At 50.3% G+C, this 26,314-nt stretch overlaps 2 protein-coding genes across 3 annotated transcripts in view; one reads left to right on the top strand and one right to left on the bottom strand.

Annotated features, from left to right (window-relative positions):
* The window catches only part of LOC122376104 (Kv channel-interacting protein 4-like), a 77,338-nt gene continuing 51,024 nt past the window's right edge, over positions 1-26,314 (bottom strand). The window contains exons 3-6 of one of the 2 annotated variants that reach the window (XM_043355799.1): positions 9,419-9,610; positions 9,120-9,196; positions 8,077-8,292; positions 1-1,283 (exon numbers count right to left, since the gene is read on the bottom strand). In XM_043355799.1, the coding sequence (XP_043211734.1) occupies positions 1,173-1,283; positions 8,077-8,292; positions 9,120-9,196; positions 9,419-9,610 (596 nt within the window). In that variant the 3' untranslated portion in view covers positions 1-1,172. The remainder of the gene's footprint in view (positions 1,284-8,076; positions 8,293-9,119; positions 9,197-9,418; positions 9,611-26,314) is intronic. The other variant, XM_043355798.1, reaches the window with a different exon arrangement.
* Positions 19,443-22,063, top strand: LOC122376103 (cilia- and flagella-associated protein 206-like). The gene has a single exon (XM_043355797.1). The coding sequence runs from the start codon at positions 19,840-19,842 to the stop codon at positions 21,829-21,831; it is 1,992 nt and encodes a 663-aa protein (XP_043211732.1). The 5' UTR covers positions 19,443-19,839; the 3' UTR covers positions 21,832-22,063.

Raw genomic sequence — 26,314 nt, 5'->3', positions numbered from 1 at the left:
TCTCTCTCTCTCTCTCTCTCTCCTCTCTCTCTCTCTCTCTCTCTCTCTCTCTCTCTCTCTCTCTCTCTCTCTCTCTCTCTCTCTCTCTCTCCTCTACCGGTCTCTGTCTTTATGATGTCTCTGTCTCACTGTTTCTCCGTCTGTCTGCTACCACCTCTCTCTCTCTTTCTCTCTCTCTCTCTCCCTCTCTCTCTCTCTCTCTCTCTCTCTCTCTCTCTCTCTCTCTTCCTCTCCCCATTTCTGCCACCTCCCTGCACCTCGTCCCGTACCGTTCGTCGCCGCTCGTCGCCTCTGATCGGACCCATTCGGCGGACAGACGAGGTGCCGATGTCGGGACAGGCAGGCGCTATGGACGCTCGTCGGCGACCGACGACGATCGTGAGTGGTCGTTTGTCTCGATCGGAGGCAGGTGACGGCCACGCCCGACGGGCAACGCGTCGTGAACGGGTCGTGATCACCGACCGCTCGTCACCGCACGCCGACGGCCGTCAGGGGCCGGTCAGCTCTAACGGCAGCGCTCGGCACAGGATGGCGATGGGTGGCCACTGGCCGGCAATGTCTCTGTCCACTCGTCGGTTCACTGTTTGAGATAAAGGAGCACATTGTCTGGAAGCGCCTCCTGACAGCGTCACGCAGTTACAGTTTCCCTGTCATCCACCACCTTCCCATGGGAGTGCGGAGGTATCACTGGTCCAACACACGCAACAGCGACACGCAACATAACGGTGGATCACGGTGCGTCACGGAGCAGCATGAAACGTCACGGGATGTCACGAAGCGTCACTGTGCGTCACAGAGCACTGCGTGATGCGATCGGGCCACGCCAGCCTAATCAGCGTGGGCACTGATATATGTAATCGGCCTCTTTACGAGGACTGTGTTCACCGCAGCGTCCATCAGAGGAGTGTGACCGAATTCAGGTTTCCCGCAGAGGACGTTGGGTCGTTGCAGCTACACCTCGATTCATCAGAGGATAGTGTCGGTCTCAGCTCCCTCAGAGGATGTCTGCTCATTGAAGGATGTCTGCCTGCTCAGAGGATGTCTCCTCGGCTCCTCAGAGGACTCTGGTCAGTTCCTCTCAGAGGACTGCAGCCGACTTTGGGTTTCCCTCAGCGGGAGTTTGCTCATTGTGGGTCCTCCTCAGTTCCTCAGAGGACGCTGGTCAGTTCCTCTCAGAGAACAGTGGCTAGCTGCGCCAGTGAGCTCATCATGGTCGGGTCCGAGGAGCAGAACTCGAGGAACTCGTCCACCGTCACCACGCCGTCTCCGTTCAGGTCCATCCTCTGTGGGCATAGCAGGTCAGGTGGGTTTCAGATAGGGTTTCAGATGGGTTTCAAATAGGTTTCAACGGGAAATAGTGGGTAAACGTAGGCCAATGCCAATTGTTAAGATTCGAGAATACGCTTTACAACAGAACACAATGCAATTTGTGCAGAAGTGACTAAACGGCTCAACGAATTCGGCTGTGGCTGTTCACAGTTTCGTTATAATCTCTCTCCATGCACTCAAATGTAATTAAATGCACCTAGTCATAGATAACATGAATCATGTTATCAATGACCGAGCGAAAACCGAAGTTTTACAGCAGAAGTACAACAATCAATGCAAAAATCCCGCACGCCACACAAATCACCCCGGCTTATAGTCGCGGCGTCTCTCGCCTGCCGCGGAGCCGATACTGTGCCGCAATGCTCCGGTGCTCGGCGGGACAGCCGGCATCCGCGGCGGCCGAGGCGGCGCGCAGCGCAGCACTATCGACCGCGTACCGCGCCTGGCTGGAAATGCTGCCGGCGCTTCAAGTAGGTAATGCTATTTGTTGGATTTGAGGCATCCCACCACACCGCCTGATATCATAGCACAGACCGCTGATTGCTGTTTCCAGAGTGTAAACAGCAGAAAAATATAGTGGTGATGTTGAATTGCGTGCTTTTCAATGTAGGTAAATATCTGGAAGGTTTTCTGTTTTTACAAGTGTTTGAAATTATGCGTAAATAGCCCGGTATTAGGAGCGTCCTAACAATTCGACTGACAATAGTGTCGGGTCGGGGCCTGTGTCGCCTCGCCCTCTCCCGCGTCACCGCCGGCTCTGCCGCCCGTCGCGTCGGACCGCCCGCCCCCTGTGGCTCCGGACGCTGGCGTCGTCCGCCCCGTGGCCCGGGAAATGGGTACAGCCCCGGCCAATGGCGGGTGATCATAGTCTGATGGCCAAACGGTGTCGGAACAGTGGCGGCGGCACCATCGACAGGAGCCCGGCCACAGCCGCCGACACGGGACGACCCGCTCATACAGGGACTAACGCGGAGAGGGCGAGAGGGGTGGGCGGGCGGGAGGAACCGACGGTGGTGACCGCATCATCATAACTGGGTCTGTTGGGCGGGATTTAAATAAACATTCCTTCATTGCAGATAGCGGAAATAAAATAACGTTATAGCAATGGAGTCTGTCACACTAAACATGTTTGTTACCCGACACAGGCAGCAGGCACGTAGCTAGGATTTGGCCAAGGGAGGGGCGGAGGAATCCCGGGGGCCTCCTTTCTACAGAGGGCCTCCTTTCTAAAGGGGCCTCCTTTCTACAGAGGGTCTCATGCCTACATAATTACATATACAACATAATGCAGACTTTTGTTCAGCTTTCATATGGCCAGCGCACTGGTATGATTCCTTATTCTTACCGCTGTCGCGGTAAGAAACATACGCATATCACAAGTCTCCCAGTGGCATGGTAACTGGCAAAAAAAAAAACTCGGGCGCCGGCGGCGGCGGCGGCGGCGGCCGGACCGCAGCAGGAGGGGGGGGGGGGGAGGATTTGCGAGGAATGGATGGATACTGGATGACGGTCAGAGTACCTATAACACTTGGTGTATTATCATATATCGTTCAAGCGCTTAACCGTATTCCGGGCGGGCTCTGAAAGACTCTGAATCGGGCGGGGGCCTTTTTGGCCCCCGTCAGAACTCGAAAAGCACGAATCGTAGCGACAAACGGCAACGGCGTTTGATAGTTCGTTGAACGACTTACAACTTTTGTAAACAACTTTTTTGGGTCAGGTCAATATTGAGGTCGCCAGAGGTCATAACAAATAACATGGTTTATAACGACCTACATAGATAGGTCAACTTCAAAATCTGACCTAGGAAGGTCACGCTGGGTACCAATCGGCGCGTCATGACCAGGCGAACGGTTTGGTACACTAACAACTATCTAGCCCCATCGGCCATCATGTCGTGATTTATTGGCTAAAAACTGTTGATGACCTCACCTCACCTCAGATGATCCTTCCCGGTGCCCCTGTCAGTAAATGCCACCTGGGTGCTTACAGATCAGATAATCTGACCTGACGTACCTAATTCAGAAAGAATTAGGTGGTTTTTACTCGTTTTCTCGAAGCAGGACACAGTTCATTATATTTTCCAATAGGCTTGTCACGATTCTGACCTGACTGACGCCTGCAAGATTGAAACTATACGGTTATCAATTTTTTATGTGTGAATGATGCCACGTTTACTTGCTGTAAGTAAAACATGGTTTCGTTAGTAAATTTTCCTATGGTCCAGGTGGTTTGCTTCATTTACGCCGTAGATGAAACAAACAATCGATGGATAGGTATATAGGTATTAACTTCTCGGTCAAATAAATTATTATGAGTTGTGCGAAGCATGGCTATGCACTCAAAACTTTTTTACCACCTCCTGGAGGATTCATTTTCACCAAACCCGCAAGATAAGAGTATATTGAAAGGGTACCTCGCTGCTACCATTATATGCATGGTAAAGGTACGTGGTTCAATTGAAGTTATTCGCCAGCAAAGAGTGTTATACCATGTAAATATCAATATTACTCTCGCAATCCTAGATATGACGAAAACTCTTTCCTCTTGGGTATCGTGCCTCGTGTGCAGGTGGTCGTTTCATGCGTGGATCTTGTTTACCCTCGTGAAGACAATATTTGAAAGAGTATCAATCAGCCAATCAAAAACGAGATCGGCCTTTGAAGGTTGAAGGCCGCGCGCGCATCTGTCAGTTTTCCGTCGTTGGTCTCCGAGGGAGGGTGTGAGCAGTGTCGGTGCGGCGCCACGTGGCCGTTGGTGATTGTGCTTGTGTGCTGTTCATCGCCTATAGAGCCTCTGCGGACATTTTATTGTAAGTACCGATGTGATAGAGCATTGCGTGCTGTTGAGTGGTGCTTGTTTGATCTGGCTAACAGAACCCCGTGCACGGCCACGTGGCAGAGTGTTGTAAGTAGGTACATACATTTTGTTGTGATGCATTTTGTTGGCGACTTAGAAAAAAGCCATGCACTGTAGTGATGCAGTTTAATTATCCCACATAGACGGGCGACAATCCAGGAACGCTGCCGTTCACTTCAAATGTTGTGCGCTGTGCCTTATCCAATTCGAGGGAGCTTTATTATTATTTATATTCAAGTATTCACTTAAAGTGTTCATATTTAAGTTGCATTCAAGTTGTATCGTAATATTTATTTACCGCGTGTGCATCGCTGAACGCTTTGTTCACTGAAAACTTTTTTCCATTTCCTGAAGGGTAAACCCGCCATAGCATGGTATGCTTGACACACAGACGTTTTTTACCACCCTCCAGATGGTTAATTTTACTCTTTCATGAAGAGTAAACTCGTCAGTGAGGGGTAACGTGACACACAGACGTTTTTTACCATCTTCTGTATGGTAAACTCTTTTGATTTACTTTCGTCTAGAGGGTAACATTTTCGAAGTTACACGCCGTGGAAGGGTAACTCTTTAACTGACCCTCCTCTAAAGAGTAGCATGCCATCTACTCTGTGATTTACCCTCTTGCAGAGAGTATACCCTTTTGGCTTACCCTCAGTCAAATGGTAATGCTTACTCTTCCCCAAAGAATTTACCCCCCCCCCCAGAGGATGGTAGCTTGACACACAGACGTTTTTTAGCACCTTCCAGATGGTAAATTTTACTCTCTCATGGAGAGTTAACTCGTCAGGGAGGGGTAACGTGACACACAGACGTTTTTTTACCATCTTCTGTATGGTAAACTCTTTTGATTTACTCTCGTCTAGAAGGTAACATTTTCGAAGTAACACGCTGTGGAAGGGTAACTCTTTAACATGACCCTCCTCTAAAGAGTAGCATGCCATCTACTCTGTGATTTACCCTCTTACATAGAGTATATCCTTCTGGCTTACCCTTAGTCACATGGTGATGTTTACTCTTTCCTTTAGTGTAAACCCCCCAGAGGATGGTAACGGGCCCACAGACGCTTTCTTCAGAAGCTTCGCGAAGCTTCTGATAACCGGAGTTAATCAACATGCTTCAAGAGCAACACTATATATTTGGCATTCCGTACAAACAATACGAGGCGTTCACCAGCCATGAACATTGTGAGACTCTCCACTTATTCATACGGAGTTATAACTCCGTATGAACATCGAATGAGACTCTCCACTTATTCATACGGAGTTATAACTTGATTAAGTGGAGAGTCTCACAATGTTCATGGCTGGTGAACCCCTCGTATTGTTTGTACGGCATGCCAAATATATTGTTGCTTTTGAATCATGTTTTTAGTTGATGAACTCCGGTTAACAGAAGCTTCGCGAAGCTTCTGAAGAAAGCGTCTGTGGGTCCGTTACCATCCTCTGGGGGATTTACACTAAAGGAAAGAGTAAACATTACCATGTGACTAAGGGTAAGCCAGAAGGATATACTCTATGTAAGAGGGTAAAGCACAGAGTAGATGGCATGCTACTCTTTAGAAGAGGGTCACGTTAAAGAGTTACCCTTCCACAGCGTGTAACTTCGAAAAATGTTACCCTCTAGACGAGAGTAAATCAAAAGAGTTTACCATACAGAAGATGGTAAAAAAACGTCTGTGTGTCACGTTACCCCTCCCTGACGAGTTTACTCTCCATGAGAGAGTAAAATTTACCATCTGGAAGGTGGTAAAAAACGTCTGTGTGTCAAGCTACCATCCTCTGGAGGGTAAACTCTTTGGGGAAGAGTAAGCATTACCATTTGACTGAGGGTAAGCCAGAAGGGTATACTCTCTGTAAGAGGGTAAATCACAGAGTAGATGGCATGCTACTCTTTAGAGGAGGATCACGTTAAAGAGAAACCCTTCCACAGAGCGTAACTTCCGAAAATGTTACCCTCTAGACGAGAGTAAATCAAAAGAGTTTACCATACAGAAGATGGTAAAAAACGTCTGGGTGTCACGTTACCCCTCCCTGACGAGTTTACTCTCCATGAAAGAGTAAAATTTACCATCTGGAGGGTGGTAAAAAACGTCTGTGTGTCAAGCTACCATGCTATGGCGGGTTTACCCCCCAGGAAATGGTAAAAAAGTTTTCAGTGTGGGAATATCACCACGGTCTGATAAATGGTTTGGGTAATTGCATCCATCGTAAAAATACCAACACAGCCACAGAGGGCTTCCTCTCTACAGATTGCCTCTTATCTACAGAGGGCCTCCTCTCTGCTGAGGGTGTCTTTCTCTCCAGAGGGCCTCCTTTACAGAGGGCATCCTCTCTACAGAGGGCCTCCTCTCTAGTCTCTACAGGGACCTCCTCTCTACAGAGGGCTTCCTATCTATGTAGAGGGCCTCCTCTCTTCAGAGTCTCGTCTCTACACAGGACCTCCTCTATACCGAGGACCTCATCTCTGCAAAGGGCCTCCTCTCTTCAGAGGGTCTTCACTCTACTGAGGGCCTCCTACCTACAGAGGACCTCCTTTCTACTGAGGGAGTCCTCCTCTACAGAGGGCCTCCTCTCTCCAGACGATCTCCTCTCTACAGAGGGCCTCCTTTTTACAGAGTGCCTCTATTTTACAGAGGGCCTCTTTTTTACAGAGGGCCTCCTTTTTGCAGAGGGCTTCCTCTCTACAGGGGGTCTCCTCTCTAAGGGGGCCTCCTCTCTACACAGGGCCTCCTACCCACAGAGGGCCTCCTCTCTACTGAGGAGTCAGAGGGGCCTTAGCGGTCAGACACAGACACTAGCGGTTATTCACAGGAGATGAGAAGGGCCCTAGCTGTCACTTGTCAGGCTGGTCAGAGGGCCCTGATTGTTCTGACGTCATTTTTTAGATTCCCGGGTGAATTTCGTTCGCCTCCGACGTGATTTTGGCCAACGTGGGCCTTCGGCCCACGTTGGATTCAGGCCGAAAGGATTCAGGCCAACGTGGGCCTTCGGCCCACGTTGGCCTGAATCCTTTCGGGGGGCCTCCTGAAAACCCCAAGGGAGGGGCGGGCGCCCCCTCCGCCCCCCCCCTTGGCTACGTCCCTGTCAGGCAGACAGATTATGAGCCTTACCAAATCGCTATCCCCAAGTCCAGCTAGTTAGTTTCACAGGTCTCTGATGTTAGAGCGAAAGCCAGGCGCATTCATCTTCATTAGCGTTGAGTGGACGACGGAGAAGTAAACACGGCGGTCTAGAGCAGTTGCCGCCATATTTTTACAGTGAAAACAACGGCGGGCTTCATGATCGATGAAATTCCACATCATTCTGACGGCAAAACTGCTACCGCTTCAAATTATGGAAGTGTCTGTTAACTGAGAAGTTGCGTTATGGAATTACCAACTGATGTTCAGTGACTAGCGGAGAACTAAAATGAGCACAACGCACAATGCAGTTATTCTTTTACATAGTAGCTGAAGACGGGAAATGTGTCCATTATCCAGGTATATAAAATGTCGTTTAAATTCAACCCTGCAAAAAGATAGATGACAAGTGTGTTAAAAAGTGTTCCTGCAAGCTATAATTACTTTTAAATTTTTATATGTCCTAGCCTTTGACGCCGTTTCATCCAAAACCCTTCATCCAGTCGGTAGTTCTCACTTTTCAGAGCCAGTGAGAGATAATGTAATATTTCGGTTGAAAGGAGCCGTTTCAGCTGTTTTCAGGCGCCTCCATTCAGCCACAGCAATGAACAATGAATATAGGATGGCGAATACTGCAAACGTGAGCATGTTAAACGATTTAACTGTAAACGGAGCCATATGGCGTTCGCTCCAATTCACTTCAATGCCCTTTCGGCTTTCAGCTTTGGCTGAAAGTTATGGCGACAGTTTGGCCGGCGGCTGCCCACCTGAAAGACTTGGTCGACCCTGCCGGCGACAGCCGAGTCCTCCTGAAGCAGGCTCAGACTAACGCCGCCGAGCAGGGCGTAGATGCTGATGAAGACCGAGGTCATCTCGCCGCGCGTGATCCGGCCGTCGTTATTGATGTCGTAGAGCCGGAACATCCAGCGCAGCTTCTCCTCCGCCGTGCCACGACACAGCCGTGACAGCCACTTGAGGAACTCCTGCGGACAGACCACTGTCAGAGACTGTACCTACTGTGCCGCGACACAGCCGCGACACAGCCACGACAGCCACTTGAGAAACTCCTGCGAGATGGACCGAAAACTGTCAGAGACTGTACTGTGCCGCGACACAGCCGTGACAGCCACTTGAGGAACTCCTGCGGACAGGTCACTGTCAGAGACTGTACCGTACCGCGACACAGCCGCGACAGCCACTTGAGGAGCTCCCGCGGGACAGGTCACTGTCAGAGACTGTACCTACTGTGCCGCGACACAGCCGCCACAGCCACTTGAGCAACTCCTGAGGGAGGGACCACTGCCAGAGGCTGTACTGTGCCGCGACAACCACTTGAGGAACTCCTGAGGGACAGGTCACTGTCAGAGGCTGTACTGTGCCGCGACACAGCTGTGACAGCCCTTGAGGAACTCCTGCGGACAGACCACCGTCAGAGGCTGTACAGAACTTATAGAGGGGACACAGCCGCGACATAGCCGTGCGTGACAGCCACTTGAGGAACTCCTGACCGACACAGAATGAAAGTCAACAGTCCCACAGTATAAATGCTGCGAAACAGCTGATACTACATACCGACATCCCTCGAAAAAATCAATAATATATTTACTAATTACCAGTTTGACAAAACTGTGCCCGAAGTGTGCTTTGCGTACATTGCATGCTAGTTGATTGAAGGGTACTTTCAAGCTTCTAACAAAGTTAAGTTTAAAATTTCACTCTAGATGGGTCATGAAAAACAAAACACGAGAAGGTAGGTACGTCACGTAAATGATCATCAATGAATAGGTGTACGTTACGTTCATAAACCCACCTCAAAATTGATGACGCGGTCGGTCGAATTAATGTCGAACGTATTGAAGACGTAATGGGCGTACAATCCAGTGTTCGCTGAAAAAGAAAAAAATGGTAGTGCTTAGCTTTACACAAACATATGATCCACGCTAGTTATCACAGCCTTGTATCATTACCATAGGTATTATCGTGGTTTCTTTGGCGAATGTGTAGGTCTGAAACAGCTAACTAGCAAACTTCTTGTCGTTAGTCGTTGCATGGTAAAAAAGTGAATGTGGGACCCGCCTCTCAACCCATTCCCCATTCCCATTCCCTTACACTGCTGAGGAAAGAAGCGTGAGTAGATGTCTTTGAAGTCCTCCTCTCCAAGCACTCCCATCGGGCACTCGACCTTGAAGCCGCGGTAGATCCGTTTGACCTCGTGGGGTGAGAAGTGCGTGTCGGCAGAGAGGGAGGCCACGTCTCGCGGTCGGTACCTCCGGTCGCCCTCAAAGTCCTCCAGCTCATAGTCTGCCGGTGAAGGAGGTGGTGCGTGGTTAGAACGCTACCAGTAAGGAGTGAGTGTCCGACAATCAGCATCTGCCAGTGGGTCGCTATTGGAGAGATGCATCCAACTAGTGTGCACTGGGATGCAGGACACAGAACAGGTGATATAAAATAATACCGAAATGCTTTGGTGACGGCTGGTAAGTATCGATTGTATATATTGGCGCAGTAGTTAGGGTGTTTTAATTCTGGGTACCTTGTAGAAGTGCCCAGCTGGTGCACATATATGTCTTTTCTTTCTTATTATCCATCGCTCTCCTTTTCATTGACCGAAACTTTATGACTGCCATTATATCAAGTTTCCATTGTCATCCACTGTGGCTTTTAGCACGGACAGATGGCACCTCATGGGACATACGGAGAAAATAATAGCTGACGGGCTGTGAGTACAAACAAAATGGACCGGTAGTGACTTCTGACGAGCGAAAACACTTTCTTGCGTTAGTTCTGAGATCCTTGAGATAACGAAGACACTTTTAGGTAGCACTGTCGAAAAAGGATTTTGACATCAGTTCCCGCACGGAAACGGCCTTTTATGTGAAAACAATGTTATCATCAAATTACAAAAAACCTATTACACATAAAACATACCTTATGTAAAAAATGCTGCATCACGAATTTCAATATTATCCTATCATCAAATTGGTTAAAACGTTGTCGGATCATCGTGTGACGTTTTCGTAAATAAGCCAATGCCTTACGATGGGCAGCACTCATCAGAGAGATTATGTCGTGGTTTTTACCGGCGTCAGAGTGGAATGAAAGCTTGGCTCTGCAGTGAAGAGGCTTAACTCCCTGTGATATAAAATGAATTCCTTTGATGTTTTGTACCAACCACCGTCCCCATTAATTGAGCTTCACAAGCTCAGATGAATTTCGACAGCTCAGATGAAGCCCTGATGAATTTCGATAGCTGGGATGAGCCTCTCCGCGTCTCACAGCTCGACTATGGAAGATTGTTGAGCTCTCACTGAGTCGAAATAACTCGAGCTTTGCGAGCTGAGAGCACGCCTGAAGGGGCTGCTGTTCGCGCTGGTCTCGGAAATGACGCGGCTGTGGGAGCCGAGGACAACCCGTCCGGTTCAGTGGTGACCATTAATTTCGGACGCCGGACGGGTGCTCGTGCGATCGTGCCCCGTGACACGTCTGATCAAAACGAGCTACAACCAGCGCACGTTTTCGAATTGCCATACGGAAAGATAATTGAATGCATTTAAAAATACGTAACGTGTAAGCTGAGCAAACCTTGCACTGCCAATTCTGGCCTCACAGGCTACTCAATACTCAAACAACCACAGCCGTAAGCTGCATATCTTGCGCTTTGTTTTTAGTTCCATTGAAGGTGCAATCACAAAAAAAAAATCATGAGAAAGAAGTAGTTACATAAAGCGTACGTCAGTCATTGAGCTGGGTTCATGTGGACTCAGCCCGCTGCCCGTAACCACATTCGGTCTCGGGAGAAATGCAATCAGCCAGTCCCGAGAGAAGGCACTGGCAATTCGGTCGACAAGAATAGTTCGGGACGAAAGCTGGATTATAAGAATGTGTGGGGAAAGATGCTATATCGTTTCAATCAAAAGAGGGTCTCCGAGATTGTTCATATAATGTATCGTGCTAATTTTACCATATACGTCTGAGCTCGAAGTCTGGTAATTCAAAACAACAAAGCAAAAATAAACAAAAGTGACTGGTTCCCAACGGGCCTCAGATCAATAACTAAAACGACTCTGCTACATTCGCGCACTTAATTTGTAATATTCAACGCGTCTTTACAGCACGGAGTACGGACTATACCCGTCGACCCAGCGCCTCCTGTCTGTGATAAATGACGATGAGTGGACCTCTGAAGGCGGATCTACGTTGGGGCAAAATGGGCAATTGCCCCCCCCCTAAACGGAAAACCTCTGGGCAAACATATCTTTTTGCCCCCCCCTAAAAAACTACAACTTGAATACTAAAAATATTGTGTTTGAAAAGAAAATGTGAAATAAATGGAGGACTAGAAGGTTGTCATATTCGTGGTATTAAGTTGTGAGCTGATAAAAAGTCCTCCGCCCCATGAATGTCAGTCCATCATCCATCAGCAGTGCTACTACTGCTACTGCTACCAAAAAAAAAAAAAAAATAACGCGATTTATTGAAACCTTGAACCAAGTAAACAAACCGTCAACAGCAGACCGCCAGACGCCAGTGGGGTCAGGGGTCACCACAACTGGTGAGCGGTTGGACAGTGGTGGGTTTGCATGGGTATATAAGAAGTGTTTGCATAATATTTTATTGCTAGATAGCATGGGTGTAGGTCGTAGGAGCTGAAAAAATATTGGTGGGTCTAAATATCCATTAGTACCTAGCATTTCCACTGAACGATATGGTTGAGCTACTGCCGCTGTGTCACTCAGTGATGGCCAGAAAGAACGGTGTACTGCGTGCCTTTGAGAACAAGTGCGAGATAGGTTTCTGAGAGGAATAACGTAAAGAAGATTACCAATCGCGGCTTTTTCATGAGCCATACCGTTATCTAAAGGCAGTGGCGTATCCAGGGACCAGGATCTTGAAAAGGGGGAGGCCAAACCTGCTCAAGGGGCCCCACCCTTACCTTAGGGGCCCCAGTGCAGTGGTAGAATACTTAACCCACGCACAGGTGCGGTTCTTTGCCACTTTTGCCATGTGAGGGAGCCTTTTTAGGCACACTTGGCAATCTAAAAACTCTGAAGGCTCATTCTGGCCTCTGAAAGCCTCTCTTCGGCAACAGAATGAACGACTCTGGCCTCAGCGGGCCCCATAATGGCCTCAGGAGAGGCCCATACTATTGCTGACCTCCCAGGACCCCACGCTGGCTCTTGGGAGTCTTTGAGTCAGTCTGATGGCCCTATGCCGCTCTTGAACCCACGCCGGTCTCTAGAAGCCCATGCTGCCCTCTGTTGGTTCCGCGCCGGCTTCTAAGGGCCAAGCTCCTACCTCAGGGAACTCAAACATGCATGAGATCTGAAGTATGGCTGCCGAGGCCCTCGAAGTGGCTCTAATGGCCCAATGCCAGCCTATGAAGGCCCCGTGCTGGCTTCTGAGGGCCCAGCACCAGCGTCTGAAGTCAGATGACAGCTGGCCCCACGCTGGCCTCAGAGGGTTCACGTTGGTCATAGAGGGCCTCACACTGGCCTCAGAGGGCTCCACATTGTCTTCAGAGGGCCCCAAGCTGGTCTCAGTGGCCAGTGGGCCTCAAACTGACATCAAAAGGCCCCACGCCGCTGGGCTTAGAAGACCCCAAGCTGGACATAGACAGCCCTACACTGAACATGAGGGTCCCACACTGGTCTTAGAAGGCCCCACACTGTCATTAGAAAGCCCCACAATGGACTTAGAGAGCCCCACGCTGACCTTAGAGGGCTCCACGGCTGGCCTTAGAGGGCTGCGCGCTGGCTCCTTACGGTTCCACGCCAGCGTCAAAGGGTCCCACCCACGCCCGAGTCTAAGCTTCTGGAGGACCGCCGAAGCGGCCTCTGAGGGCCCCACGCTAGCCTCTGGGGCTCGGTCTCAGCCTCTGAGGGCTCTGAGACGGCCTATGAGAGCCCTACGCCGGCCTCTGAGGGCTATCAAACGGCAAAATTAAGATAGTTTGACGTAGTTGACTTTATTTAATGACTTAATGACGTAATGACTTTATTTAAGTTTGGCCCAATACTTCGGATAAGGCCCTGAAGGTCGTTTCTCTTGGGACACCCAAGCATGCACGTACCCAGGATTTCGCCCAGGAGGGGGCAACCTGCTCTCGAAGGGGCCCCGGGTTACCTGGGGGCCACTGACAACCCAGGCAGGGACGTATCCAGAACATTTCGATGGGGGGATTGGGCACAGTGGTCCCGGCCCCCCTTGCGGACGGGCCCCTCTGTCTGTCTGTCTCACTATCTGCCTGCCTGTCTGTCTAAGCCCTGAGAAAATGTGGAAAATTGGCAGATAAAGTATCACTTTGCCTGAGCAATGTGCACAAAATGCACGGTCTTTTATGAAGAAGCGAAGCGAGTGAGCCCCTCAGAGTCGCCGGTGTTGGTCCCTCAGACGTGTCTGTAAAAGGTCGTCAGATGCGCTGGTGTGGGGTCCACACAGGCGCCGTTGTGGGCCCTTAGGGCTTAGAGACGCTGGTAGGGGCCGTCATAGGCATGTATGGGGCCCTGAAAGTTACTAGTGGCCCTTCATAGACCGGCAAGGGAACCTCAGATGCCGGTAAGAGGCCCTCAGAGTCGCTGGTAAGTGGCCGTTAGATGCGCTGGTGTGGGGCCCTTAGAGGTGGCGGTGAGGGCCCTCCCAGGCGCCATTCTGAGGGCCCTCAGAAACACTGGTGTGGGCCGTGGGGGCATAACAAACAGGTGTGGGGCCCTTACAGCTGATCTCTCATTAGCCTTCAAGGACCCTCCCTCAGAGGCCGGCAAGGTCCTTCAGAATCTGGTGTGGGGCCCTTCTGGAGATTACACATAAGAGCCCATGACGTGTCCTCAATAGCCCCGTGGTGTCCTTTCACTCATTTCCAGTTGAAGCGTGGCCAGCGCGGACCCGCTGATGTCAATTGGCACCGTAGGGCCCCTCGGGCCCGAGGGGACCCTAAACCATATAACGGACACGTGTCCCCTCGCCCCTGGCTATGCCATTGAATCCAAGTGATCAGGGGCCCTTTAGGTAATCAGGGGCCTCTCAGGTGACTGCAGGGGCTTTTCAATTGATCAGGGGCCCACCAGGTTACCGTGACCAGGGGAACCTATGATTATAATCAGGGCCCGGTTATACCAGGGCTCCTCGGGCAACTAAGGGCCTTCATGTGACTGCAGGAGGTACTCCCCGGGTAAACATGGCCCCTCAGGTGACCAGGGCTTCTTCAGATGACTGGCCAAGGGCCATCCAGGGGTCAGGGGCCCATGGGTTACTAGGGGCCCCTCAGATACCAGGGCCCCTCAAGTATCCAGGGGCCCCTCGGGTAACCAGGGGCCCCTCGGGTAACAAAGGGCCCCTCAGGTAACCAGGGGTCCCTTACCAGGAGTCCTTCGGATAACCAGGGCCCCTCAGGTAAACAGGGGTCCCGTGACCAGGGGCCCCTCAGGTGACCAGGGGCCCCTCGGATAGCCAGGGGTCCCTTAGACAACCAGGAACCTCTCAGACAACCAGGGGCCCCTCAGATAACCAGGGGCCCCTCAGGTAAATAGGGGCTCGTCAGATAACCAGGGGTTCCTCAAGTGACCAGGGCCGGGGGACCCTCAGGTAACCAGGGGCCCCTCAGGTAGCCAGGGGCTCTCAGCTCAGGTAGTTAGGGGCCATCTGTGCTCGTCACTGATAGATATCGCCGTTTGATATTAGTTTTTCTTCCGAGTAAAATACTTTTTTTGTCTGGTACTGGAATTAAGGCAGGGAGACCCAAAACGCTTTCGTCACGCTGGTCCCCCTGAGTTATCCTTGGACCTCAGGGGCCCCCGAGGCCCCCTTGGGTACGTCACTGCACTCAAGTGACCCAAAGGGCCCACTTGCATGTCTGATCCCAAAGGGGGAGGCCATGGCCTCTTGGCCTCCCCCCTGGATACGCCACTGTCTAAAGGCCGTGTTACACTGCCGAATTTTGGCCACGACCCTGTCGCCGAATCACGTCGTGTAGGAAATCGGCGAACAGTTTAAGGCCGTGTTACACTGCCGAATTTTGGCCACGACCCTGTCGCCGAATCACGTCGTGTAGGAAATCGGCGAACAGTTTACCGACAGAGGCGAACAGTTCGCCGACAGAGCCCGATTTGCAGAAAACGGGTGGGGGGCCCCCCTAATCGTGCGCGGGTCGAAGCTGATCCATGATTCGGCGAACATCGCGAATGAATGGCGAATCTGTTGCGAATAGTCGGCGATACCTTGGCAACAAGTCGACGCACGCAGCGACATGTCGGCGGCGACTCGGCGACTGTTTGGCGATCATGTTCGTTTATTATAAATTCGGCGAACGGCCACGAAATTTTCATTTTTCATGAAATATTCGTGGCGGTCGTGACGAACCGTAAAAGTCGCGCGGTGGACACCGACTGGTCTGCGAAATGCCAAGACCGTGGAAGAAAGATCCCGAATCGGTCCGCGACATAGGATGACTTGCATATTCGTGCACACTCGTGTACCAAAATTCGGCAGTTAAAGCCCTTGTTACACTGCCGAATTTTGGTACACGAATGTGCACGAATATGCAAGTCATCATATGTCGCGGACCGATTCGGCATCTTCCTTCCACGGTCTTGGCATTTCGCAGACCAGTCGGTGTCCACCGCGCGACTTTTACGGTTCGTCACGACCGCCACGAATATTTCATGAAAAATGAAAATTTCGTGGCCGTTCGCCGAACTTATAATAAACGAACATGATCGCCAAACAGTCGCCGAGTCGCCGCCGACATGTCGCTGCGTGCGTCGACTTGTTGCCAAGGTATCGCCGACTATTCGCAACAGATTCGCCATTCATTCGCGATGGTCGCCGAATCATGGATCAGCTTTGACCCGCGCACGATTAGGGGGGCCCCCACCCGTTTTCTGCAAATCGGACTCTGTCGGCGAACTGTTCGCCTCTGTCGGTGAACTGTTCGCCGATTTCCTACACGACGTGGTTCGGCGACAGGGTCGTGGCCAAAATTCGGCAGTGTAACACGGCCTTAACGGGGACAAACACAGAAGGGCTCAGTCAGAGCTTTTGGTTTGCGAGGTGTTCGAGAAGCTCAGTATGTTGTGGGAACTTAACGCTGTTCAGTGTGATTCCGTTGGCTGTTGCGCTGTGGTCCTATGTAGTCTGTAGAAGCATCGTTTATCTCCTCTCGAAAGTAACACTTATTGTATAATTTTGCTAGCTCGCAAAGTTTAGTCCCAAAGTTAAGGAATGTTCATTGTAATTGCATCAATAAATGCAGGACCGAAAACAAATGCGCTGTTCGTCTATTTCTTGTTGGGATTCTTAATCGACTGATCTCATTTTCTATTACCGGAAACAACTGTTAATACGTTTAACTACGTGGCAACCCTGACTGCGTATAGTATCGCAGGTACGTACGCTGATGTGGCCTTTGGTCGTACTCGTGGGCATTTACACATGAACCTGCTGCTGCCACCCTTATCGGTCTCCGGATACAGAAGCCCTTGAGAACCGGCGCGGGCGGACCTTTCGGACGAGGTCTTGCCGAGGTGATGCGGGAGGTAGAGGACGGACCGTCCATAGCGCCGGTGAGCTATTCTCTAACTATCTCCCGGAGTCAGGGTGGCTGCAATTTTTTTTTTGCGCTGCCCTGGCTTGGCCGGACTGACAAAAATTTAAAAAATAAAAAAATAGTAATTCCCGAAATCCGAGGAGAAAAATAGGGGTAGCTCGTTTTTCTTTGTTCCTAAGACTGGACATTTGAAATTCTCGCCGACTTGCCTGGCGGCGCAATGTTTGCCCCCCCCCCTAAACTCAAATCCTAGATCCGCCACTGTCTGAAACAGATAAACCAAATGGGCTAACGTGATCAACATTGCAATGATGTTTGATGTTCCTCTTAACTGCTGACTTTGAGCAGAATAACAACAAGTCGTGCATGCCTGTTAGCAGTGAACAAACATTGCAAAGGCGACACAACACATTTCCTGCTTTTATGGCTATCGACCAGTGTGGGACACTCGCTTAAGTTTGCCAATCTTTGACCCACGTGTAGGGGCTACCACCAAGCTTCCTGACTTAAGCCAACAGTTGCATGCTGGGTACACGATGTCTAGGGAGCATGGAACTTCAAGGACAACCTCCCAGCGTTAATATTTATCAAATACTTGTTTGCCAAAAAGTCGTCAAATACCGTATATGTACGTTGGTACGATGGTGTCGGTGATACTGCCGAACTATAAATCGGGCCAGCCTTCTATGCCATATCCACAGATTTCCAGACCAATCGAACTCCTCGCCCTTCTAGCTATTGCTTTCAGAAACAAGTTCGTTCTTATCACAGTGTATATAAATAGTTTTTATTACCTGTGGTTACGGCATGATTGTAGTACTAACAGGTTCAGATGACTTTATTTCACACCATGTCCAGCTTCAACCATAAGCTTTAAATTCCGAGTTTATTAATAGGTGGATTGTTGTCAACTAACGCTGCGCCGTTTGTACTTTGACTTTATTTGATTCTATTTTGTTCAAATATTTTATTTTACTTGCCTCGCTTGCATGCTTTTCTCTGGACAAGTGACCAGACATCTAGAGCTGCATAAGAGTGCAGGAATCTGAAGGAGCTGGCTCGCCGGCCTCATCCACTGGCCTCCATCCGCCAGTGTCGGCTGCTGGATGTGTCCACTCCCACACCTACTCCCACGCCTTGGTGTCCGTCTCCAGCTGTCGGCGACACCAGTCGGTCTGAGCAGCCCCGCCGGCGTGAGAACCCCCCGGTCGGCGACAGTAGCCAGTCCACACAGCGCTCCACACAAAGTGGGGGCCTCGCTCGAGTGCGCGGAAAACACAATGGCAAGCCCGGGCGGTATCGATTTGAGGTCACGCCTCTGACGCCAAATGCGACAGTCGGCCAGGAGCAGTGAGCGCGATTTGGAATGTTGTACGACCGGCGAGGGCGAGGGGAACACAACAAGCGTATTGTGTAGGAAATATTGGCTTGTTGTGGCAATCGGGCGAAAGGTATGAACAATTTAACACTTTCGGGTTCACTATATGAAATATCGGCCTGTTTTTGGCAATCAGGTCAAAAGAATGAACACTATTCGGTGGGCAGAATAGGAGCAATTCGTGTATGTTTGAGCTAAAAGCTGCAGTTGACCCGTCAGCAAAACTAACGACATCATTTGGAGACTGCAATAAACACAAAAATGTCTGGCCCATGTGTCAGTGTCAGCGGGCGCGGGGGATTGTGACTTTACTTCCAGACCGTCACACCAGGCAGCGCTAGGACAAAAGTAACCATTGGACAGCGCGGCTGCTCCCTTAACCTAATCAGACCGAGTCCCGGCGATCAGCAGCTCTAAAACTCAACTCCCTGTAGCTTTGAGCACGGAAGCTCAAAGAGCTCTCGGAAAGTCCTTACATCGGGGAAACTCAAAGCCTGATGGATGGGGTCGGATGAGTCTCACGAGTGCTGTTGGTCGCGTGTGGTTGACTTATGAGTTCGATTCTGGGAAATGTCTGTGAACATTGATAATCCTGTTGATAAAAGATGAGCCTGTAATAACCCGGGCGAACATGGTGGTACACGTTGTTCGTTTCCCATTTCTACAGTCACTAGAGATTAATGCTGGCGGCCATTCCGAAGTGGAACGAACTAGCGGAAAGCAATGTAACAGGCAGGTCCCAAATGATTGCGAGATCCAAGTTACAATGCGAATTGTGCATCCCATTTGCATATAAGATTAATGCGATGCGACACACAATTCCTTAGCTAACGAGTCTCGAAATAACTAAAGATACAGTGCTGCAAAAATGTGCCACGCATTACTGGAAAGAGCATTATCAGCTCTTATTTACTTTAAATGCGCTGCGCTCACGCCTCACGGCGAGTGCCTTACTGGCTTCATCTATGAAATTCCGCAAACATTTCAAGTGAATGACAACAGACAGTGCCACATTTTTGGCGCAGGTACTGTGCCACGTCTGTGAAAATTAGGTACGAGGTAAGGTCAAGACGATGCTCTTGAGAAGAGAGGCAAAACAACCTTTTAGTTTTCCGCATATAATTGTTCTTCATCTAGTTGAAACAGGAAAATACTAAACGTAACCTAAAACAGGCGTAAGTGAAAATGAAAATCTATAGCTGCAAGCACCAATGAATACGCGTCACGATCTAGGCATAGAATACCTTTAATTTCAATCAGATTTTGAGAAAATAGCGGGCCTTGAGCGGACCGGAGCGGACCTATTAAAAGAAGAGGAGCTTAGCCATTTCAGTCGTTCCATCAAAACAGCTCAGCGTAAAATGCTAGGGCCTCATCTGTACTAAGCCGGTTTTCCCAAATGCAAGTTGGCTGTAAGCAGGCAATGAACTCGAGTGCGTCAGCGATCCAGAAACTTGGAAGAAAATCCCGTGTTTGATCTCTCAACGAAAAGATAAACACAGAAATTACAAAGACAGCATTAGCGTCTCTAAGCCCAACTTGTCCTCAGTTGTGTGAGGCATGATCAATACTCTATTCTGACGGTCCAGAGCTCACAGCAATTCTGCAGCGATGAACTCCCCGGACCCCACCCAGGCTACTCCCATTGAGGAGATCATCCGGCGCATCATCAAGAAGATCTCCACCGAGTGCCAGAGAACAGGCACCCTGGTGTCAGAGACACTAGCTGCCTTCACCATCAAGGCTGTGGTGCTCGACCCGCGCCACGGCTGCCTCCTGGAGAACATGCGCAGTGAGCCGGACGGCGACCGTCTGGTGGCACTCTGCGTTCGTCGTCTGACAGCCCGGGACTCGCCCGCCGGACAGCTGATCCGCATGCAGGTGTTCTTTGAGACCAGCTACATGCCGCGTGGTGACGTGCTAGCCGACTACGGCCGCACTGTCGAGAGCCGGCTAACGCCTATCGTGGAGGATATCGTCGCAGCCACGGCGGCCGGCGCCAGCGGGCCTGAGCTGGAGACCACGTACCGAAGGATCGTGGCGTTCACCGTCCTGGTGCATGGAATCGGGGAGCCCTCCGATGACGCCGTAGAACGCGAGGCCACCGCTGCGCTTCACAGCGTGTTCCCGCCGGCCGAGCTCGGAAACTTCCTGGCGCTGTCGGCAGACGAGAGACGCGTCCAGCTAGGCGAGTTGGCCGACATCGTCGCTGGTGTGCGTCTCTTCAACCGACACGCCGGCAAGGGCGGCGCAGGGATCGAGGACGTGCCCGGTCTGCTGGAGCGCGCCATCAGCGCCACCAGGGCAGGGATCGACCAGGAGCTGCAGCTGTGCTCCACCATGACGGCCCGCTACAACGGCGTCATCCGCAGGCAGGCGGAGCAGCATCAGGACGGTGAAGAGGACGGTGTGAAGGACACTGAGGAGCCCATCAACGACGGCGACGCGGCCGACCAGAGCCTGTCTCCGCAGTTTGTGCGTCTGTGCGCGGAGATGGCGGCTCACTACCGCCAGCTGGAGCTGTACCTGCGGCAGCTGCTGGCCGATGTGGGTCGCGTGGCCGCCCAGCTGATCCAGCTGCGTGACGCGCTGGAACGCCTCCTGAGGAGGCTGCACGGCATCATCGATACCAGCCCGGCGGTGCCTGCCTGCGTGGTGCTACCGCTGTTTGTAGAGGTTGCCGACGTGTGGCGAGGCTTCCAGGTGGAGACGGTGTGTCTGAGCACCCTGAGCACGCTTCACAGTCAGCTTCATGGTTTCATGGCGCTTTATCATGAGCGCGAGCTGGTACCCGAGGGCTGGCTGGCAGAACGACTCGCAGACGTAGAGGTCATCACGGACGCCGAGCAATTCGAGAGAAATCAGCGCGCGATGGCCGAGGCCGCTGCCACTGAAGACAAAGAAGAAGCCTCCATCAGCGAGGACACGCCGAAAGAGGAGGAGGACAGCTCCCGCGCTCGGGTTCTGGCCGTGGACCGGCTGAAGAACCTCACTCAGCTGCCGGTGCAGTACAACCGGTTGTGTCCGGTGGCTCTGGTGGACGGCGGTGGGCAGCTGCTGGTCGGCGACCACCGCCTCGGCCTGGTCTACTACGACGAGCGCTACTTCTGCTGCAGCACTCCGGCAGCGTTGGCCGCGTTCGCCGCTCGGCCGGAGCACTACACGGCCGCCGTGGAGCAGCGCGCGCGCCGGCACGCCGAGCTCATCCACCTCCTGGACCTGGAGGAGGCGCTGACGGAGCGGCCGCGGCCGGCGCCGGAGCCCGTCCTGCTGGCGGAGCGGGCCGTCCAGACGGAGCTGCACCCCGAGCCGGTCGCCGTCGACCCCGAGTACTCGTGGAACGAGTGGACCATGCGGCGGCGCGCGCTGCTGCTGGCTGACCTGCGCCGGCGGCGGACCAGCGGCGCGCAGACGGAGCGCAGCCACCTGCGGCGCGACGCCACCAGCCAGGTGTACCGGCCGGCCGGCGCGCAGACGCAGACGCGGCGTGACGCGGCCACCAAGGTGCCGCAGAGGCGCTCCTATCTGCACGGGCTGCGCGGCGCGCCGGACTCCCAGCACGGCACCGTCGACCTCACGCCGGCCATCGATGAGGAGCCGTGAACGGCATGGCATTGGAAGGCAGGCATTGGAGTGGTGACCGACAGTCAGTCCCTGATATAGTCCGGACTGGAGATAAGGAGGGGGAGGAAGAGCAGCGTTAAGCCTAATGGGCGGCTCTGTATTAGACGGGGACACTAAATTAGATGAATATGGAACACCCATTTATGAACGCCTTCGTGCTCAAGCTTAAGCCATCTATAAAAGAATGAATAAATGGAAGTGAATGAGAAAATAAATAAAGAATCTAACCAAAATGAGCCATGTTAACCCGCGCCCCGTTGGGCTCTGCCGAGCAACGCGCCCGTTGGGGGGGGGGGGGCATTTTGGCCCCCCCCCCTAAGATCTCGAGAACCACACAACGTAGCGACAAGCGGCAAACGGTGTTGGATAGCCCTATCAGGGAACTACCTTGTGACCCAATTTTATTGACCTAGGTCAAACCGATGACGTCACAGGTCAGGTCAAAGGTTCAATTTTCACCGTTTACAGGCATTTCAAGAAATGCGCTGTAAAATCGAGTAAAATGCATTTCATTGAAAATCATCGATGGGGAAATGTTCTTCAAACACATATTTTGCTAGTTGAGGTCACTGATACCAGGTCAGGTCTGAGGTCACAGAGGTCAGGTCACTGGGGGGTCACAATATGAAAGGGTCGTGTGATACATGTTTTATGGTCCATTTTACATGACAAATGCGATTATGTGGGTCAGGCAGCCTTTGGGGCCAGCTTAGGTCACGTTTTGGTCAAGGTCAGGTCAAGGTCAGGTCAAATTAGGTCAAATTTCAAAGTTGATATTTTTGCATAAAATGGGTATCGAATCGATGCAGCTTGTCACGGGGAGTTCAATGGTGGTCTTTGTTTTGCCGTACGAGGTCTAGAATCGCTAAAAATTGAGTTCAAAAATTTGACGTCATCATTTTTGAACAGTTTTTTCGCTATAACTTGGCCAAAAAACGAGCTATCGATCTAAAATTTGGTTTGTATATAGAAGAGCGCAGGTACTATCACATATATTCCGGTTTTTTCGAAATTCGGAAAAATTTTGGATTTTTTTTTAGTTTTTCAAAAAAAATCAGTTTTTTGAAATTTTTTGGGTCAAAAACCCAAAATTCTGAAAATCCGAGATAGCAGTTTTGTAGCGCCGCTTTTTGTCTACTAGACCATATAAAGAACTTTGAAATTGCTTAATAACTGTAGATTTGGTGAGCGTTTCAAGATTGCATGTTTTTTGCTCATTTTTGCTCGAACATGACCTCAGTTTGACCTCAATAACTCCTGACCTAAGGTGACCTAAGACTTGAAATTTGGTGTGAAGGTGTCAAATTGATGCCCGGGAAGGTACTGAAAATTTGGCGGCGCTGCGCGCCGCCGTTTTCTTGCTATTCAGGAAAAACCACAGGGGGGGGGGGGGGGCCAAAATGGCCCCCCCAACGCACGGTCTTGCCGAATACCAGATTAGCGCGAATTTAATCAAAAACCCGACTTTCGATAAACTGTTATTTATACCTATCAATGGGTAGGAAATTGTCTGAAGTTATCTGATAGAACCTTATTTTTAAGCCACTTTACCATTTGAGGACTTATATCCCTGCCGAAAGTAGACCCACGCTCCGGTTCCTAAAATCGGGCTATGGTACTGATAAATATGTCCAGTTTTCAACGTAAATTTTACGGAAGTTTCGAGAAGATATATGAGAAAATAGCATATCACCGGATAGCACAATTCATGATGAAGCTGTTTCTGCTATCATGGTAGCTTTTCAATGAATGGTTTTTGAGTTTAATGAGTTAGAACAAGAGCCCTGCATGTGTATCGTTCTCACGATAGTATTTAATAAAGAAGTTGAAAAATGTCAAAATGGATAAAAATGGATATGACGAATAGGGCATGGCTGAACTCTCCGCACCTTTCTGAACATAAGCGAGCAAGTTTCAGCTGCCAGTTTTTGCCTATTTGCCGTCAACTCAGCTTTGAACATGTCTAGTCGGCCGCCCTATGTGACCTGACCAAGGTCGGGGGCGGCGCGGCCGGACAGGCTCCAGCCTAATAAACTATCTCAAGCACACGAAATCGTGATTTCATGCACTCCTTGCAAGGTCCGATGCTTCACCTATGCATTGTTGGTCTTACGTGACGTCATTTATGACGTCACTAGGGTAATAAGAGTTTTTCGTCAATAACTCCCGATTAAATTGAGCTAGCGAGTCGAGAAAGCCACCAATGGACTCAGGAAGACTTGCTGAATCGAATGATATGCAACATGACCTCCTTCAACCAACTTCGTGATCTGGAGGACTCTGACCTGACCTTGACCCACGGTCAACACCTGAAGTTAACTTCAGCCGAACAAAAAGTATACCATTCGACGCGCCTGAGTGAGGCGAACATGATGATACCAAAATTGCGGCTCTGCGGCATTTTTTCGCGAAGTTATTAATAAAAAATGAATCCGCGCCTGGGTCACTTGACCTGACCTCAGAGGTCACAGGTTGGCCTAAGACCTTAAAATCGGGTACCAGTCGCTGCGTCTCGTAACGGCGCACACGCTCGTTTTTTCCGCGGGGCTCTAGCTCCATCAGGGGCGAAACAGCGACGGGGGTCGTACCAACCCCCCCCCCCCCTTCGGCCGGCGCGTATTTTGAAAACCAATAAGTCCGGCGAGGGGTAAGTGTCAGTTTTGGAACCAGAGAACCATTTTCAGTGGATCCGAGGAGCGCTGGGATTAAATTCGCGCTAAACTGGTGTTCGGCCACACTGTGCAACGGGGCGAGGGTTAAGCTGAAAATTACCTCGTTAGTCGTTAAATTCCAGAGAAACTCAAACGGTAAAGATGAATGTCAATACGGTAACTGCACACCATTTTCGGCTAGTGCGTTTCGTATTTCGCAAGGTTGTTGTTTTCTTTGCATCACTTTTATGAAGGCTCTTTTGTTGAAGTAGGCCCTCGTGGGGCACGGGTAAAGAGATCCTGTTTGTGTGAAAAACGACACTAATAAGGCTTGATGTGTGCTCAGCACAAAAAGCAACTAAAGTAGATGATAAAAGTCTGCAATTTCTAAATATTTCATGCAGGGCTGCGGAGTCGATGGATTTCAGGGTGACTCCGACTCCGATTCCGACTCCGGACGGTTCTATTAAAATTCTTATCATGGTATTGAAGTTTATAATGGAGATGTTTTTATCTTGCCTGAAACGATCGCTTGTGCATTTTAAGGCTTTGTGTTGCAAATATGCATTAAAAATAGCATGCAGAATTAAAAAGCAGGTTCTGGGGCATTCGCCTTCTTCTACTTTTTTCGCTGAAAACGTTCGTCCAATACAGCAAAATGGCCTTTTTTCGACAAAAGCTAATTTCGAGCGCAGCATCGTCAATCAAATAGGTGCAGTGCATGACGACCCATGCGGCATTTACTACGACTCCGGAGTCGGAGTCGGTAAGATTTTGGTGACTCCGACTCCGACTTCGACTCCGGGCAGAACTGTCGACTCCGGCCGACTCCAACCCCGACTCCAACTCCGACTTCGCAGCCCTGATAACATGTATGTACTTTGAAAGAAATGATGCAAGAAAGAAGGATATAGGGAGTTATTGACGAAAAACTAATATGACCCTAATGACGTCATAAATGACGTCACGCAAGGTCAACATTGCAAAAGTGACGCATCGAACCTTGCAATGAGTGCATGAAATCACGATTATGTGTGTTTGAGATAGTTGGAGATGGTTTCCGGCGCCAGAATAGCAATTTTTTCATTTTTCTTCATTGACTCATACCTAACCCGCGCCCCTAAAATCTCGGAAATTTACCGGCCGATTTTCAAAATTCAAACAGCGTGTTCGATAGCCCCACCGGGGAACTACCTTGTGACCAAATTTCATTGACCTTGGTCCAACTAATGACGTCACAGGTCAGGTCAAAGGTCGGATTTTCATCGTTCACAGGCATTTCAAGAAATGTGCTGTGAAATCGAGTAAATTGGTATTTAATTGAAAATCATCGATGGTAAATTGTTCGCCAAACAGATACTTTGCTGTCTGAGGTCACTGATACCAGGTCAGGTCACAGAAGTCAGGTCACTGGGGGTCACAATATGAAAGTGTCGTGTGATATATGTTTTATGGTCCATTTTATATGAAAAATGCAATTATGTGGGTCATATCCTTTGGGGCCAGTTTAGGTTAAGTTCTAGTGAAGGTCAGGTCAAGGTCAGGTCAAATTAGGTCAAATGTCAAAGTTGCTATTTTTGCATAAAACGGGTATCGATTCAATGCAGCTCGTCACGGGACACGGGGAGTCTAATGGCGGTCCTTGTTTTGCGCTACGTGGTCTACTAAAATTGCCAAAAATTGAGTTTGCAAATTTGACGTCATCACTTTTGAACAGTTTTTTTTTTCGCTAGCACTTGGCCAAAAAAGACATATCGATCTGAAATTTGGTATGTAGATAGAAGACTGTAGGTACAATCATTTCTATTCCG

Source organism: Amphibalanus amphitrite, unplaced genomic scaffold (assembly GCF_019059575.1).
Source record: "Amphibalanus amphitrite isolate SeventyFive unplaced genomic scaffold, NRLGWU_Aamphi_draft 002017F_arrow, whole genome shotgun sequence".
In the NCBI taxonomy this organism is placed as follows: Eukaryota; Metazoa; Arthropoda; class Thecostraca; order Balanomorpha; family Balanidae; genus Amphibalanus; species Amphibalanus amphitrite.
Note: the sequence above shows the minus strand (reverse complement) of the source record. Positions and strands in the feature narration are given on the sequence as shown.